Below are 17,614 nucleotides of genomic sequence, written 5' to 3' on the forward strand. Positions count from 1 at the left end.
GTCCCCATTCCAACCCCACCCCCCTGTGTCTCCCCCCCCCACCCCATTCCAACCCCACCCCCGTGTCTCCCCCCCACCCCGGAGACAGAAACAGAAGCTAGGACCCTCCCGATGTTACTGAATGTGCAACACAGTTTGAACCGGGGGCTGCAATTCTGAGAAGTGACAAGAAGTAATCTTGACTCAAGCGCCAGCTCCTGTCTTCAAACAAAACCATTACCTTTGTTTAACACTGTAGAAACCTGCACAAACAAAACCAGGAACACAGCCAATCACTGAGAATAAATGCTACGCAATTGGTGTCTGTTAATTCAGTGTTTTATTATTTAACTGTGGGAGTGTTGTGAAAATCTTTGCAGGGAAAATGTTGAGCTTATTTGATCATGGCAGGGAGGGGACACTTTTGTTTTCATGGTGTTTGAGTTGGTGATTTTGGGGAAAATAGTTTCACTGTCCCTCGTTCAGATTTCCTCCTCTCCAGGCTGGCAGGTAAACCTGGAAATGTCAAATTTGGGGAGGGGGGCTCTGAAAAACACCCTATTACCTCACTTTAAGTTGTAGCAGTGTTACCATTGTGCTTATTTTGGCCAACAGTTCAGCACTGTGACTGGAGTTACAGCCTCGAGCACAAACTCTCAGTTAGCACTGCCCCTGTTGTTCCCCCCCGCCTGCCCCATTTCCCTTTCAGTTCTGTTGCAGTTTCAGCTCTGAGCACAGATGAGCGAGCCACAGGTACTCAGGACATGTTAGTGGAAGTTTCACATTGATTACACCAACAATGTGTTGCTTTTTATAAAGAATTATTGTTCTTATTAAGTAGGTGCTGCTCTCAGTTGCAGAGTCCACTGGAACAGGTTCATGAACGTAAATTTTACTGTGTGTAAAGAAATAAATTTGCCAAAAGCAAAGAATAAATTTGTTTTGTAACAACTTCTTGGCCATTGTTTCTGATTCAGACCACATCACTTGACTTTCACTGGGCATGAAAGATTTTCATTTCTATAGCACCTTTCACAACCTCAGGCCTTTACTGTCAGTGAAACCTTCTTGAACTGTGACCATTACAAACAGCAGTCTGAATGAAATTGGTTAAAGGTGAAATGACTTTCTGGTTTCCTGACCAGAGTTCCTCTGCAACATAACATCTTTTCTGTGCACCTGATAAGGGGGTGGTAGGGACTTGCCCAAAGCTCTGCTACCTCACCCTCCTGACAGTCATTTGTACGTTGCACCAAACAGCCTTTTCCTTTCATTTCATGCCCACTTTCTGTGGAGTAATGTAGTCCCATTCCACACACCCCCTGTCTGAAAATTCCATCTCACATCATCAGATGTCACATACATGGTTAAACTCTTTGGATAGCTCAGTATTTTTAATCCTGGGATGAAGACAACACATGGAGGGCATTCTGTTTTTCATGGGCAGCACAGTGGTTAGCATAAGAACAGAAGAAATAGGAGGAGGAGTAGGCCAACTAGCCCTTCGAGCCTGCCCTGCCATTCAATAAGATCATGGCTGATCTGTCGTGGCTCAGTTCCACATTCCCGCCCTCTCCCCATAACCCTTAATCCCCTCTCTTATCAAAAACCCATCAACCCGCGTCTTAAAAATATTTAGCGAGGTAGCCTCCACCACTTCAACGGGCAGAGAATTCCAGAGATTCAACACCCTTTGAGTGAAGAAGTTCCTCCTCAACTCCGTTCTAAACCACCCCCCCTTTATCTTGAGGCTGTGCCCCCTAGTCCTACTATCCTTTGAGCAGGAAGAGTCTCTCCACCTCTATCCTATCCATCCCATTCATCATCTTATACCTTTCAATGAGATCTCCCCTCATTCTTCTAAACTCTAAACGAGTACAAGCCTAATTTATTCAGCCTCTCCTCATAGCTCAACCCCCTCAACTCCAGCATCAGCCTAGTAAACCTCCTCTGCACTCCCTCCAAGGCCAAAATATCCTTGCGTAAGTACGGCGCCCAAAACTGCACACAGTACTCCAGCTGCAGCCTCACCAATGCCCTATACAGCCGCAGCAAGACCTCCCTACTTTCATATTCAATCCCCCTCGCGATGAAGGCCAGCATCCCATTCACCTTCCTGACCACCTGCAAGCTGGGTTTTTGCGACTCATGCACAAGGACCCCGAGGTCCCTCTGCACCATCGCCTGCTGCAGTTTTTCTCCACGTAAGTAATAATCCTCCCTACCATTATTCCTACCAAAGTGGACCACCTCGCACTTGCCAACATTAAATTCCATTTGCCATTTCCTGGCCCATTCGCCCAGCCTATCTAGATCCTTCTGCAGACTCTCCCCACCCTCCGCACAATTTGCCTTTCCACCAATTTTGATGTCATCAGCAAATTTCAACACCATACACTCGGTTCCCTCCACCAGATCATCTATATAAATGGTAAATAGCTGAGGCCCCAGCACCGACCCCCGGGGGCACTCCACTAGTCACCATCCGCCAATCCGAATAGCACCCATTGACCCCCCATTCTCTGCCTCCTATTTGACAACCAGTCCTCTATCCACGCTAACACCCTACCCCCAACTCCATGCCCCCTGACCTTCTGCAATAACCTCTTGTGAGGTACCTTGTCAAGAAGGGTCCCAACTTCAATTCTGGACTCAGGTCACTGTCAGTGTGGAGTTTGCACTTTCTTCTGTGTCCATGTGGGTTTTCTCCCACACACCAAAGATACATGAGCTTTCAGAGCACTGCCCCTTCATCAGGTGAGTCACTTGATGATGGAGCAGTGCTCCAAAAGCTTGTGCTACCAAATAAACCGGTTGGATTTTAACCTGGTATTCTGAGACTACTTACTGTGCCTACTCCAGTCCAATGCTGCAACACCACAACACACTCCAAAGGTGTGCAGGTTAGGTGGATTGGCTACAGCAACTTGCTCCTTAGCGTCAGGGGTATATCTGTGGGGTTATAGGGATAGGGCTTGGGTGGGATTGTTGTTGCTGCAGACTCAATGGACCGAATGGCCTCCTTCACTCTAGAGATTCTGACACTGAAAATCTGTATATATATCATGCAAGAAAATAACAGGCTAACTGGGAGAGTAAACATGACTGCTTCAGCCAGAGATAAACACAGCACCTTCTGGCACAGTTTAGAAATTGATGTTAATGTAAGTTGCTTTTTAGTGATTTGTGTTTTAAACATTTACATTAGATGTCAGGCTCAGTAAAGCATAGGCACTGCATCAAATAAAAAATCTTCCTAGTAACCTGCAAACACTGCTGGTGGTCTCTGAGGGGAGGGGGATGTCTAGTTGTGAGAGACAATTTTTACCAGTTACCATGCTGGGATTCAAGTTGTGATTTAGCAATGGAGACGTATGAGACAGAGTTTTTGAAGAGAGTGGTGGGTGCCTGGAACTCACTGCTGGGGAAGGTAGTGGAAGCAGATACGATAAGAGTTTTAAGGGGTGTCTGGACAAATACATGAACAGGACGGGAATAGAAGGATATGGTCCCCGAAGGGTGGGAGGTTTTAGTCCAGTCGGGCAGCATGGTTGGTGCAGGGTCAGAGGGACAAAAAGCCTGTTCCTGTGCTCTAATTTTCTTTGTTCAATGCCATGAGCTAGGCCACAGCAGGAAACCAAACAGATGGCTCAGCACAGTCTCTACTAATAAGTTGCACTGAACAGACAGCAGGAAGTGAAACCCAGTGAGTTCCTGTCAGACTTCTAAAGAAAGATTTCATCAGAATAAATTTGAGTGGATCTAAAGGTTTAGTTTATTTTTTTCTAAAAAGCAGGCAATTGGCCTGAAAACACAAATTAAGACAAGGTTATTTGCTACTTTTCTCAAACATTCACTGGTTCCCACAAAACAGCCAAAGGTCTCCTGTTTAAAAACATACCAATTCCCATCAGCAGTGCCAAAATTGTTTAAATTGTAAATCCCTGATTCAGGTTTTGAATGTGTTACAGCCTATTTTACAGTGAAAGTGACTCCAGCCCTCCCTGACTATGCTGCAGGCCCATTTTTTTTAAAAAAATGTCTGGACTCAAAACACTTCTGCATCTTCCAGGCCTTTCAGTTTGACAAGTAAATAGCATGAGGCACAGTGTAAGCCAAGTCTGACTATAGAAACTGCCAAACTCTGACTGTGGCAGGCTTTGCTGCAAACTATCCCTTCTCTCTGCAAACACTCACTCCCAAGGGAGCCCCTCAGTCAGGCTGTTACTCCAGCTGTTAGCCGCTGGGATTTGAAAAGCCCAGTGAGTGAGGTCAGCCCACATTCAGCAAATGATGCTGCAAGCAGAAGCCCCAGTCTGCATGGCAATGCCAGGCAGGCAGGAACTGCTCTGCCAGTTACTTTATACAGGACCCACCAGCCAGGTAGCAGGGAACATGAACAGAGCTACTGCCCTCTGTTCCTGAACTCCGACCTGTGGATCCTGCACAGGGGGAAGGGGCAGTGCCATCAACGATCGAGGGAGGGATACATGTAGCATGCAGTAACGTGAGGAGTTGTGCTTTATACACTCAGCAGCAGGAGTTGGTGATTGGCTCTGGACACAGCAGGTTTTAACCAGCAGGGCAGGTGAGGGTGGAAACATACTCCCTTTCCAATAAACACATTTCACAACCTGGTAAAAGACTTGGAAAGCTGTACCCTCTGGGAAAACTGGCCTCTTCACCAACCCTCTGACCAGTTCTAGTGAAGAAGTGAGGAACACAATGGCTGGCAGACTCTCCAATCCCTTGGTTGCTTTTCCAGATTTATAACAGGATGGAAACATTCCCACAGCATTTGAAAACATACAGCCACACACTGATCAACGTAAAACTTAATGACAACAGAACCTGAAGCCAAATTTGACTCTACAACTGGAGAGTGTATCTGTGCAGCCTGTAACTATTGATGGGTTTAAATAGGAAGATTCAATATGCAGACGCGGTAGGTGTGAGTATTTGTACCGCTCCAATTGTTCGAGGGAGGCAGTGGTGCTCTCCCACCTCAGTACACATGCACCATGCCGTACAGAAAGGTCCAGAACAGGATGTAAGTGAAGAGGCCACCGACCAGGCCTCCAGTGAAGAGAGGACGACGAGACTTGAAGTATTTGCTCCAGCAACGGCCAGCTTTAACAATCAGCAGCACAGAGAGCAGGAAGGAGGCAACAAAGTAGAAGATGAAACCAGTCAGTGCTGTCAGACCCAGGATCCCAGCGGTGGCTCCAGACAGAGCAGACACAGACGTGCGGCAGTAGTCCAGGATGGCAGCGTTCCCTCGTACCGCCAGCTCACTGATAAACTGTGGACCTTCCCGTTTAAATCCCATCGTAGCCATTACAAACCCAGGAATACAGGAGAGCCTACAAGTGAACAAAGGGATGAATACTGGGATATAATAACAGCTTGCATTTACAAAATGCCTCTGACAGTAAATTATCATCAAGGTGCTGCACAGCTTTTACACATGGTATGGCTTCTGCTCTGCCCAAAACCGCAAGAAACTACAAAAGGTCACAAATGTAGCTCAGTCCATTACACAAACCAGCCTCCCATCCATTTACTCTATCTACATTTTCCGCTGCCTCGGCAAAGCAGCCAACATAGTTAAGGACACCACACACCCCGGACATTCTCTCTTCCACTTTCTTCCTTTGGGAAAATGATACAAAAGTCTGAGGTCATGTACCAAGTGACTCAAGTCTGCTGCTGTCAGACTTTTAAATGGACTTACCTTGCGTTAAATTGATCTTTCTCTACACCCTAGCTATGACCGTAACACTATGTTCTGCACTCTATGAATGGTATGTTTTGTCCATATAGTGTGCGAGAAACAACACTTTCACTTTATACTAAAACATGTGACAATAATAAATCAATCATCCCCAAAGTGCTACACAGGAGCTTTGATCTAACACAGTTTGAGACTGAGCCTCATAAGGAGATATATACTGTGGCACACTGGTTAGCACCGCTGTCTCAGTACCAGGGGCCCAGGTTCAATTCCCAGCTTGGGTTACTGTCTGTGCAGAGTTTGCACATTCTCCCTGTGTCAGCATGGATTTCCTCCAGGTGCTCCAGTTTCCTCCCACAGTCCAAAGATGTGCAGATTAGGTTGATTGGCCAGGATAAATTGGCCCTAGTGTGGTAAATTTTCATACTCCATCTGTAGCAAGGACATCCTGCCTCAGATAAGGACACCTAAACTGTGCACACACAGGTGTGATCTCACCAATGCCCTATATAATTGCAGTAAAACATCCCCATCCCTATATTCAAATCCTCTCACTATGAAGGTCAACATACTATTTGCCTTCTTTCTGCCTGCAGTACCTGTGATGCACAAGGACACCAAGGTCTTGCTGACTACCACCTCTCTCAAATTTACACCAATTCAAGTAATAATCTGTCTTCCTATTATTGCTACCAAAGTGGATAACCTCACGTTTATCCACATTATACTGCATCTGCCATACACATGCCCACACTCAGCCAGTCCAAACAACACCAAAGCATCTCTGCATCCTCCTCAAAGCTCACCCTCCCACCCAACTTTGTATCATCTGCAAATGTGGAGATAATACATTCCATTCCCTCTTATAAATCATTAATATATAATGTGAACAGTTGGGATCCTAGCACAGATCTATGCAGACCCCCAATAGTCACTAACCACCAATCAGGAAAAGGCCCATTTATGCCAACTCTTTGCTTCCCATCTGCTAACCAGCTTTCCATTCATCGCAAGACATTACCTGCAATCCCATGTACTTTAACTTTACATAGTTTATGAGAGACTTGGTGAAAAGCCTTCTGAAAGTCTAAATAAACCACACCCACTGGTTTGCCACAGTCAACTCTACTAGTTGCATCAAAGAATTCCAACAGATTCATCAAGCATGATTTCCATTTTGTAAATCCATGCTGACTTTGTCCAATTATCCCACTGCATTCCAAATGCTGACTTATGAAATCCTTGATAATGGACTCCAGCAACTTCCCCAGTACCAAAATTAGGGTCACTGGTCTATAGTTCCCTGTTTTCTCTCTACCTCCTTTTTTGAATTAGCTCCCAGTACAGATAGAGCACAGGTTTTACAGACTGGGTTGCAGTTCTAAGGGATGAGACAGAGAGTACTCTGTTCTATACTATCTATAGTGTTCACACTCTGCACTGCCGCTCAGTGTGGTGACAGCGCCCTCTGCTGTTCACTGGGTAAAGCAGCACCCTCAGCCAGGGTCCTTCCTCCCACGGAGCAGTCCAATGCACTGCCAGACCGGGAGCAGCAATGTGCCTCAAACGCGCGGCTCCCCCTCCGGCCGTCATCGCTAATCCTGAGCCGGGACCCAGTCGCCCCTTCTTCATTATCAATACTGGGCAGCGATTGACTCACCGGCGCGAACCGCAGCTTCTCCTTCCCTCACACAGACAGACAGACAGCCGCTTCCCCCGAAGCAGCCGCCATTAGCCAGGGAGCCCCGCCCCTTCCGCTCACCTTTCACCTCCACCGTCCCGTCAGAAAGAAAAAACAAATAAAAATTCCTCAAATAAAACCGAACAGATTCAAATTAAATTATAATCAGTGCCGGAAGGGACAGATATAAAAATATTACCGCGCTCAGGCAGACACTCTTACACCCGCGAGGTTTGATTGACAGCTGCTGCCGGCGACCGCGCCCCTTCCATCTCCGCGTGAGGGGCGGGGCAAAGCGGGAGTAACAGCCTCGCCTCTTACGCAGTTACTCACGAGCAGCCCCGCCCCTCACGCTGCCCCGCCCCCTAAGCAGTTATTCACTCTCTGCCCCCCCTCCCGCCGCCCGCTACGCAGTTAATCACGCGCAGCCCCCGCCCACTACCCAGTTACGCGCGCTCCCATCCCGCCCCTCAACGACCTCAAGCCCGTCCTTTTAGCTCTGCCCACACAGGCGGCCGCGCCCTTACGCAGTCACGCACCCTCCAGCCCCGCCTCCCCGAAAAGGTACTGCTCCGCTCCCGCACGCAGCCTCGCCTCCACGCAGTTACGCACGCTCCCGCTCCGCCCCTGACGTAGTGACGCATCCTCCTGCCCCGCCTCCTGGTGATTGGAGAAGTTGCCGCCTGCGGCTCGAGTAGGTAATAGTTTTTCTGACCGTTCTTGGAATTCAAATCCCTTCAGTGTACTTTCTTAACGGGTCAGACCTCCATTTTGATCCCTTACAGATTTTCTTTCAATAAATCATCGCAATGTTTCAAACTAAATTGCGGTTGGTGTGTCAACGATCAGAACGCAGCGCCTTAATTTATGCAGACCACACCCTTCATGAATATGCTAATCTGGCAGAGGAACGAAGAGCAAAGAAAATTACGGATGAAGGCAAATTACTGCAGATGCTGGAATCCGAAACAAAAACAGAAAATGCTGGAAAGTCTCAGCTGGTCTGACAGCATCTGTAGGAAGAGAATAGACATGATGTGGGTATGCCGGCGTTGGACTGGCGTAAACACAGTAAAAAGTCTGACAACACCAGGTTTTAGTCCAACCTATTTATTTGATAATACTCACAAGCTTTCGGGGTTAGTCCCTTCGTCAGGTGAATCACTGACGAAGGGACTAACCCCGAAAGCTTGTGAGTATATTATCAAATAAATAGGTTGGACTAAAACCTGGTGTTGTCAGACTTTTGGAAGAGAATAGAGCCAGTGTATCATTGACTGTATTCTCGCCCAATGGATGCTGTCAGACGTGTTGGGATTTTCCAGCATTTTTTATTTCTAAGAAAAATATTGCACAGAAATAGACCCTTCGACCCTTGAAGCTTTTGCCGATCATGATGCCTTAACTAAATTGAAAAGAAACCTTCTGCCCTTATTTGGCCTGTATCCCTCTATTTCTTCCCTACTCCAGAAATGTGCAGGTTATGTTGATTGGCTGTGATTTTTTTGACCCATAGGGTGGGATTGAGGCCCATGCAGACTTAATGGACCAAATGGCCTCCTGCTACACTGTAGAGATTCTATGATTCATGTACCTATTCAATGCCTCTTAAATGTTGCTAATGTGTCTGCTTCCACCACCTCTGATTTTGGGAGGAACTTCTTCACCCAGTGGGTTGTGAATTTGTAGAATTTCTTGCCCAATGAAGCAGTTGAGGCTATCTCATTGAATGTTTTAAAGGCAAAGGTAGATAGATTTTTGAACAGTAAAGGAATTAAGGGTTATGATGAGTGGGCGGGTAAGTGGAGCTGAGTCCACAAAAAGATCAGTAATGATCTTATTGAATGGCGGAGCAGGCTCGAGGAGCCAGATGGCTTACTCCTGCTTCTTATTCTTATGTATCTCCTCTGGCAGCGTGTTCCATGCACCCACCAGTCCCAGTATGTAAAAATTCCCTCCATATCTCTCTTAAACCTCTCACCTTGAACCTGTCCCCGTTGTAACTGACACTTCCACTCTGGGAAAAAGCCTCTGATTATCCATCCTGTCTGTGTGTCTCATAATTTTATAGACCTTTATCAGGTCTCCCCTGAGCCTCAGTCTTTCCAGTGAAAATAACCCCAGTTTTTTCAATCTATCTTCATAACCAACACCCTCGAGACCATGCAACATCCTGGTGAACCTTCTTTGCATTCTCTTCAAAGCTTCTATGTCTTTTTGGTAGTGTGGCGACCAGGACTGCACGCAATACTCCAAACACAGCCTAACCATGGTTTTATAAAGCTGCAACATGATTTCCCAATTCTTGTACTCAGTCCCCCAGCTGATGAAGGCAAGCATATCATATACCTTCTTAATTACCTTGGCCATCTGCGTTGCCACTTTTAAGGAACTGTGGACCTGCACACTCAGATCCCTCTGCATGTTAATGTTCCTAAGGGTTCTGCCATTTTCAGTACAATTCACACCTAAATTTGATCTTCCAAAATGCATTACCTCGCATTTGTTCGGATTAAATGTCATCTGTCATTTCTGTGCCCAAGTTTCCAATCTATCTATATCCTGTTGAATCCTCTGACAATCCTCGGCACTATCCGCAACTCCACCAACTTTTTGTATCATCCGCAAACTTACTAATCAAACCGTCCACATTTTCCTCTAGATTATTTATATATTCTACAAACAACAGAGGTCCCAGCACTGATCCCTGCAGAACCACCACTAGCTGCAGATCTCCATTCTGAAAAGCACCCTTCCACTGCTACTCTCTGCCTTCTATAAACAAGCCATGTATCCATTTAGCCAGCCCACCCCAAATCCCATGTGATTTTAGTTTTTGTACCAGTCCACATGTGGGACCATGTCAAATGCCGTACTACAGTGCATTTAACTACATAGCCTCTTCAAAAAACTCAGTCAAGTTGGTGAGATATGGATTCTGTTGTTGTATCAAAAGTAAAAGTGGAATGTTTTGTTCTGTAATTTAAAGTATAAGTTCTTCACAAACATAATGTTTAGACAATAGTGTTTTTAGTTAAAAGTTCTATAAGTCCTGGAAGTTTAATTTTGTTTTAAGCTCCCCATCTGTATGGAGATTGTAACACAAGGTTCATGGAGTCAAATGAAATTGTTTCATTTCAAACCACTGCACTGGTAAGGACCTACATCACTCAGAGTGCGTTAAGGTCACCTACAAAACCATGCTGTCTGTCACTAACTAGCCCATTTTCTTCTAAATGTTCATATATCCTGTCCCTCAGTATCTCCTCCAAAAGCTTTCCCACCACTGATGTCAGGCTCATCAGCCTATAATTTCCTGGATTATCTCTGCTACCTTTCTTAAACAAGGGAACAACACTGTCTATTCTCCAGTCCCTGGAACCTCAGCTGTGGTCAAAGAGGATGTGAAGGTATCTGTTAAGGCCCAAGCTATTTCTTCCCTTGCCTCCCGCAGTAACCTGGGATAGATCCCATCCGGCCCTGGAGATTTATCTAACTTAATGCAATTTAAGATACCCAACACTTGCACATAGAGCCCATCCTTCCACCTGATACAGTGCCCATCCTTCCACTTGATACAGTAGGGGTCAATTCTGGTACGTTGCCCAGAATTGGCCCCTATTCCAGCTGTTTAATAAACTAGTTCAGAAACATGATTTTTCAGGGGAAGTCCAGTAGCTTTGTTTCTGTGATATATCTGTTTTATCTAATTATGATGCTCTTGTTTACATTTCTTTGGTCTCAGATTTTAGTCTCACCAATCCTGTTTACAATTGGAGAAGATTAATTCTTGTAATCCCCATGATGGAGGCCTCTTCACTTTGTGTTCAAATTCCTCCATGATCCCTCTATGTAAAAGCAAATTACTGCAGATGCTGGAATCTGAAACCAAAAGAGAAAACATTGGAAAATCTCAGCAGGTCTGGCAGCATCTGGAAGGAGAGAAAAGAGCTGATGTTAAGGCCCCGGGGATAGATCCCACCCGGCCCTGGGGATCTGTGCCTCTATGTAACCTCCTCCATCCCTACCACCTACCCAAGGTTTCTGCGCTCCTCTGATTCTGGCCTCTTCAATTCCTGATTTTAATCACTGGTCACTACTGGCATTGTCTTCAGCTGCCTGGCCCCCACCCTCTGGAATTTCCTCCCTAAACCTGCCCACCTATCTCTCCTTAAGTACACTCTTTAAAACCTCCCTCTTTAACCAAGCTTTTCTTTTTAACATTATCTCCCCCAGTGACTTAGAACATAGAACATAGAACACTACAGCACAAACAGGCCCTTCGGCCCACGAGTTGCGCCGATCACATCAACACCTATCTATAACCCCCAATCCCATAAAACCCCATATACTCATCCAGAAGTCTTTTAAAAGACCCCAGCGAGTTCGCCTCCACCACCACTGACGGCAGCCGATTCCATTCACTCACCACCCTCTGAGTGAAAAACTTACCCCTAACATCACTTCTGTACTTTCCTCCCCGCACCTTAAACCTGTGTCCTCTCGTAGCGACCATTTCAACCTTGTGCCAGAATTTTATCACCTTGCCCACCCGAGGCTCGTAAGATCCCACCCGGAGAATGCCATTCTGCACGCCTCGCCCGCTTCGATTCCGGGGCAGATACGCCAGTAGAATTCCAGTGTCAGTTTTTGATAATGCTGCTGTGAGACACTTTGGGATGTTTTACCATGTTGAAGGTGCTATAGGAATGCAGGTTTTTGTCAACTGTTTTTGTGTGTGTGTGTTTTTGCAGTTGAAAATGAGTTTGCCAGCTCCTTCTGCCCAATACGTATTGGGTCTGGATCTTGGTACCAGCTCAGTGAAGGCGGTGTTGTTAGATACCGAGAGCCGGACAGTGGTCGACAGCCAGATCCAGGAAACCAAGGCAGAGGTTAGCAGCACGGAAGGAGACAAGGTAAAGGAAGTGTACTGTCTTGCTTTGATTTTGCACTGGTTATTCATTGAATTTCATGGAAAAGTAGCCACTTTTACCAATAAAGAAAATCCTCGTATTTCTATTGCACCTCTCATGATCTCAGGACATCCCAAAGCACATCATAGAATCAAGGAATCCTGTAGTGCAGAAGGAGGCCATTTGGCCCATCGAGTCTGTACTGAACTCAATCCCACCCAGACCCTATCCCCACAATACCAGGCATTTACCCGAGCTACTCCCCGACACCAAAGGGCAATTTAGTACGGCCAATCCACCTAACCTGCACATTTTTGGACTGTGGGAGGAAACCAGAGCACCCAAGCAAACCCACGCGGACATGGAGAGAATGTGCAAACTCCACACAGACAGTGACCCAAGGCTGGAATCAAACCCAAAGCCCTGGCGCTGTGAGCCAACAGTTGCTGATGTTACGCCGTTGTTTAAGAAGGGTGGCAAGCAAAAGGCGGGGAATTATAGGCCGGTTAGTTTAATGTCTGTTGTAGGAAAAATGTTAGAATCTGTGATCAAGGAGAAAATAGCGAGGCATCTTGAGGAGAATTGTTTGGTAGAGCAGACACAGCACGGCTTCATTAAGGGGAAGTCGTGTCTGACAAATTTATTGGAGTTCTATGAGGATGTGTCTCGGGCGGTGGATAGAGGAGAGCTGGTGGATGTGGTCTTTCTTGATTTTCAGAAGGCGTTTGACAAGGTGCCTCACAAGAGGTTATTGCAGAAAGTCAGGGGGCATGGAGTTGGGGGTAGGGTCTTAGCGTGGATAGAGGATTGGCTGTCAAATAGGAAGCAGAGAGTGGGGGTCAATGGGTGCTAGTCGGATTAGCGGTTGGTGACTAGTGGAGTGCCCCAGGGGTCGGTGCTGGGGCCTCAGCTATTCACCATTTATATAGATGATCTGGAGGAGGGAACCGAGTATATGGTGTCGAAATTTGCTGATGACACCAAGATTGGTGGAACGGCAAATTGCGCGGAGGGTGTAGAGAGTCTGCAGAAGGATCTAGATAGGCTGAGCGAATGGGCCAGGAACTGGCAAATGGAATTTAATGTTGGCAAATGTGAGGTTGTCCATTTTGGTAGGAATAGTGGTAGGAAGGACTATTACTTACGTGGCAAAAAACTGCAGCATGCGATGGTGCAGAGGGACCTCGGGGTCCTTGTGCGTGAGTCGCAAAAACCCAGCCTGCAGGTGCAGCAGGTGGTCAGGAAGGTGAATGGGATGCTGGCCTTCATAGCGAGGGGGATTGAATATAAAAGTAGGGAGGTCTTGCTGCAGCTGTATAGGGCGCTGGTGAGGCCGCAGCTGGAGCACTGTGTGCAGTTTTGGTCGCCGCACTTACGCAAAGATATTTTGGCCTTGGAGGGAGTGCAGAGGAGGTTTACTAGGCTGATTCCGGAGTTGAGGGGGTTGAACTATGAGGAGCGGCTGAATAAACTAGGCTTGTACTCGTTAGAGTTTTGAAGAATGAGGGGGGATCTCATTGAGACGTTTAAGATGTTGAATGGGATGGATAGGATAGAGGTGGAGAGGCTCTTCCCGCTCAGAAAGGACAGTAGGACTAGAGGGCACAGCCTCAGGATAAAGGGGGGACGGTTTAGAACGGAGTTGAGGAGGAACTTCTTCACTCAAAGGGTGGTGAATCTCTGGAATTCTCTGCCCATTGAAGTGGTGGAGGCTGCCTCGCTCAATATTTTTAAGACACGGGTTGATAGGTTTTTGATAGGCAAGGGGATTAAGGGTTATGGGGAGAGGGCAGGAAAGTGGAACTGAGCCACGACAGATCAGCCATGATCTTATTGAATGGCGGGGCAGGCTCGAGGGGCTAGATGGCCTACTCCTGCTCCTATTTCTTATGTTCTTATGTTCTTATGCTAAGCAAGGGGGTGAAAGGTTATCCAGAGTAGATGGGAATGAGGCCATAATTAAATCAGCTGTAATCTCAGGGGATGGCGAAGCAGGCTTGATGAGCTGAGTGGCCTACTGTCTCCTAATTATGCATGTTCGTATGTAGTGTAGGAAACACTACATACATAGTGATGGGGGAGGCGATGGCCTAGTGGTATTGTAACTAAACTATTAATCCAGAAACTCAGCTAATGTTCTGGGGTCCCAGGTTCGAATCCCGCCAGGGCAGGTGGTGGAATTTGAATTCAATAAAAAAAAATCTGGAATGAAGGATCTACTGATGACCATGAAACCATAACCAATTGTTGGAAAAACCCATCTGGTTCACTAATGGGAAGAAAATCTGCCGTCCTTACCTTGGTCTGGCCTACATGTGACTCCAGAGCCACAGCAATGTGGTTGACTCTCAGTTGCCCTTGGGCAATAAATGCTTGCCAGCCAGCATGCCCATGTCCCATAAATGAACAGCAGCCAATTCGCACAGCAAGCTCCCATGAATAACAATAATGTTTTGGTAATGTTGGCTCTTAAATAAATATTATCTAGGATATTGGGAAGATCTGCCCTGCTGTTCTTTGTCATAATCCCAGGGGTTCTTTCATCTGACAGATGGAGCCTAAGTTGAACATCTTGCCACTTCAGCAGTGCAGCACTCCCTCAGTCTGTACCGGCGCATTGGCCTAGCTTTGTCTGGGTCTTTGGTATGGAACTTCAGCCCAGAACCATCTGACTTAAGAGTGAGAGCGCTGCCCAGTGAGCCACACGCTGCAAACATCTGCATTTTGGGTCATTTACTAAGGAACCCAAGCTGACTCATAGCGTCATCGAGTCCCTACAGTGCAGAAGGAGCCCATCGAGTCTGCACCGACCACCATCCCACCAAGACCCTATTCCCGCAACCCCACATATTTACCCTGCTAATCCCCCTAACACTAGGGCCAATTTATCATGGCCAATTAACCTAACCTGCACATCTTTGGAGTGTGGGAGGAAACCAGAGCACCCAGAGGAAACCCACGCAGACGTGAGGAGAACATGCAAACCCCACACAGACAGTGACCCAAGCCAGGAATCGAACCTGGGTCCCTGGCACTGTGAGACATCAGTGCTAACCACTGTGCCACTGTGCATCCTGTATGGAAAAGAGGTTTTTTTTACATGGCGAGTTAGGATTTAGAGAGACTGACAGGGTGGTAGAAACAAGGTCAGTGGTAATTTTCCAAAGGGAATTGGATAAATACTTGAAAAGAAAACATTTGCCGGTCTCTGGGGAAAGAGCCTGGGGACTAATTAGACAGCTCTGCCCATGTGCTGGCACAGGTTTGATGGGCTAAATGGCCTTTGTCTGAGTTGTAGGTCTGTTGTGATTTTACGCATCAGAATTAACTGTTAAATTGAATCTGAAAAAGTGCAAAAATAATTTCTGGGGCTGTTTTATCCAGAGAATTTGCACAGTTAAGATAATCATGTAGCATTTTAACAGGAATCTGCCTGCGCTCAGTAACTTACACAATGTTTTCCCTGCTGGGTAAAATATTTTGTAAAAGCCTCAAACGGTAGACATCCATCCCTCCCTCCCCATCCCATCCAACCTCCCTATCCCACTTCCCGAGTTTTCTGGGATTTCTTTCTGCAATCTTCAGGGTGGTGCCTCAGGATCATTTTTTTCAGCTGATCCTAAGACCCGGGATATCCAGTTTTGTCACTGCTTTGCGAGCAGACTAAGCAATTTAACATTGAGAATACTGGGGAGGCAGTGATGTTGAACATTGGACTAACAATCCAAAGGCCCAGGCTTGAATCTTCTATTGTGAGAAAGTAGAAGGCACTTACCCAGGAGGCTACAGATACAGAATGAATTGAGGTGTTTGAAAGTAAAAGCACAGAGATACATACATAACAACATAATTAATTTCCTCCGGGTGCTCCGGTGTCCTCCCACAATCCAAAGATGTGCAGGTTAGGTTGATTGGCCATGCTAAATTAACCCTAGTGTTAGGGGGACGTATATTGTCATGTGTCTGGAGTGGCACGGTGGCACAGTGGTTAGCACTGCTGCCTCACAGCTGCAGGGACCTGGGTTTGATTCTGCCTTGGATGACTGTGTGGAGTTTACACATTCCCCCCGTGTCTGTGTGAGTTTCCTCCGGGTGCTCCAGTTTCCTCTCATAATTCAAAAATGTATAGATTAGGTTGATTGCTCATGCTAAATTGCCCATAGTGTCTTGGGATGTGTAGGCTAAAGGGCTTAGTGGGGTAAATCTGTGCGTTTGTGGGGATAGGGTCTGGGGGGGATTGTTGTTGGTGCAGACTCGATGGGCTAAATGGCCTCCTGTACTGTAGGGGTTCTATGATCATGATGGCCTGAAGGAAAATGCACTAATTCAAGTTAAAAAGATGGGAAGGTCTTCGGAGTATGGCCAAATGGCTAAGCTGAGGTCCCGATGGTTCACCTTGCAGGTGGGTCAATCCCAGCCACCTCATTACCTGAGAGCATTCAAAATCCTTTTTCGTTTTTTTGATTTGATTCATTATTGTCACATGCATTAATATACAGTGAAAAGTATTGTTTTTTCTGCACTACACAGACAAAGCATACCGTTCATAGAGAAGGAAACAAGAGAATGCAGAATGTATTATTACAGTTGTAGCTAGGGTGTAGAGAAAGATCAACTTAATGCAAGGTAGGTCCATTCAAAAGTCTGACAGCAGCAGGGAAGAAGCGGTTCTTGAGTCAGTTGATACGTGTCCTCAGACTTTTGTGCCATTTTCCCCATGGAAGAAGGTAGAAGAGAGAATGTCCAGGGTGCGTGGGGCCCTTAATTGTGCTGGCTGCTTTGCCGAGGCAGCGGGAAGCATAGACAGAGTCAGTGGATGGGAGGCTGGTTTGTGTGATGGATTGGGCTACATTCACGACCTTTTATAGTTTCTTGCGGTCTTGGGTGGAGCAGGAGCCAAACTAAGCTGTCTATAACTGAACTAGCAACAAACAAGACAGCACGGATTTAAGGTGAGAGGGGAAAGATTTAAAAGGGACCAGAGGGACAACTTTTTCACACAGAGGGTGGTGCGTATATGGGATGAGCTGCCAGAGAAGGCAGTAGAGGTGGGTACAATTATTACATTTACAATACATTTGGACAGGTACATGGATGGGAAAGGTTCAGAGAGATACAGGTCAAATGCTGACGAATGGGACTAATTCAGTTTAGGAAACCTGGTTAGCATGTACGAGTTGGGCCGAAGTTTCCATGCTGCTTATCTCTATGACTATGTCTTCTCTATTAAATGTAGTACCTTCTGGGTGTTATCAGCTGTGAGGAAGGAACAGGTGGAAGAAGGTAAAAGGGAGTTTTAGGGCAGCG

At 46.5% G+C, this 17,614-nt stretch overlaps 2 protein-coding genes across 2 annotated transcripts in view; one reads left to right on the forward strand and one right to left on the reverse strand.

The window, feature by feature from the left end:
- Positions 1-3,730: 3,730 nt before the first annotated feature.
- On the reverse strand, positions 3,731-7,459 carry emc6 (ER membrane protein complex subunit 6). The gene is made up of 2 exons (XM_080183452.1): positions 7,374-7,459; positions 3,731-5,342 (listed from the first exon to the last, which is right to left on the reverse strand). Exon 2 carries the CDS (start codon positions 5,315-5,317, stop codon positions 4,985-4,987), a length of 333 nt encoding a protein of 110 aa, XP_080039578.1. The 5' UTR covers positions 5,318-5,342; positions 7,374-7,459; the 3' UTR covers positions 3,731-4,984.
- A 574-nt stretch (positions 7,460-8,033) lies between these two features.
- shpk (sedoheptulokinase) overlaps positions 8,034-17,614 on the forward strand; it is a 31,607-nt gene continuing 22,026 nt past the window's right edge. Inside the window, exons 1-2 of the mRNA XM_080183453.1 lie at positions 8,034-8,088; positions 12,149-12,310. Coding sequence (XP_080039579.1) covers positions 12,155-12,310 — 156 coding nt within the window. The 5' untranslated portion in view covers positions 8,034-8,088; positions 12,149-12,154. The remainder of the gene's footprint in view (positions 8,089-12,148; positions 12,311-17,614) is intronic.

This window comes from Carcharhinus amblyrhynchos, unplaced genomic scaffold (assembly GCF_965287045.1).
Source record: "Carcharhinus amblyrhynchos unplaced genomic scaffold, sCarAmb.v2.hapA chromosome_291, whole genome shotgun sequence".
Classification (NCBI taxonomy): Eukaryota; Metazoa; Chordata; class Chondrichthyes; order Carcharhiniformes; family Carcharhinidae; genus Carcharhinus; species Carcharhinus amblyrhynchos.

Coding starts and splice junctions, on each gene's coding strand:
- emc6 (XM_080183452.1), bottom strand. CDS start 5,317: ATGGCTACGATGGGATTTAAACGGGAAGGTCCACAGTTTATCAGTGAG.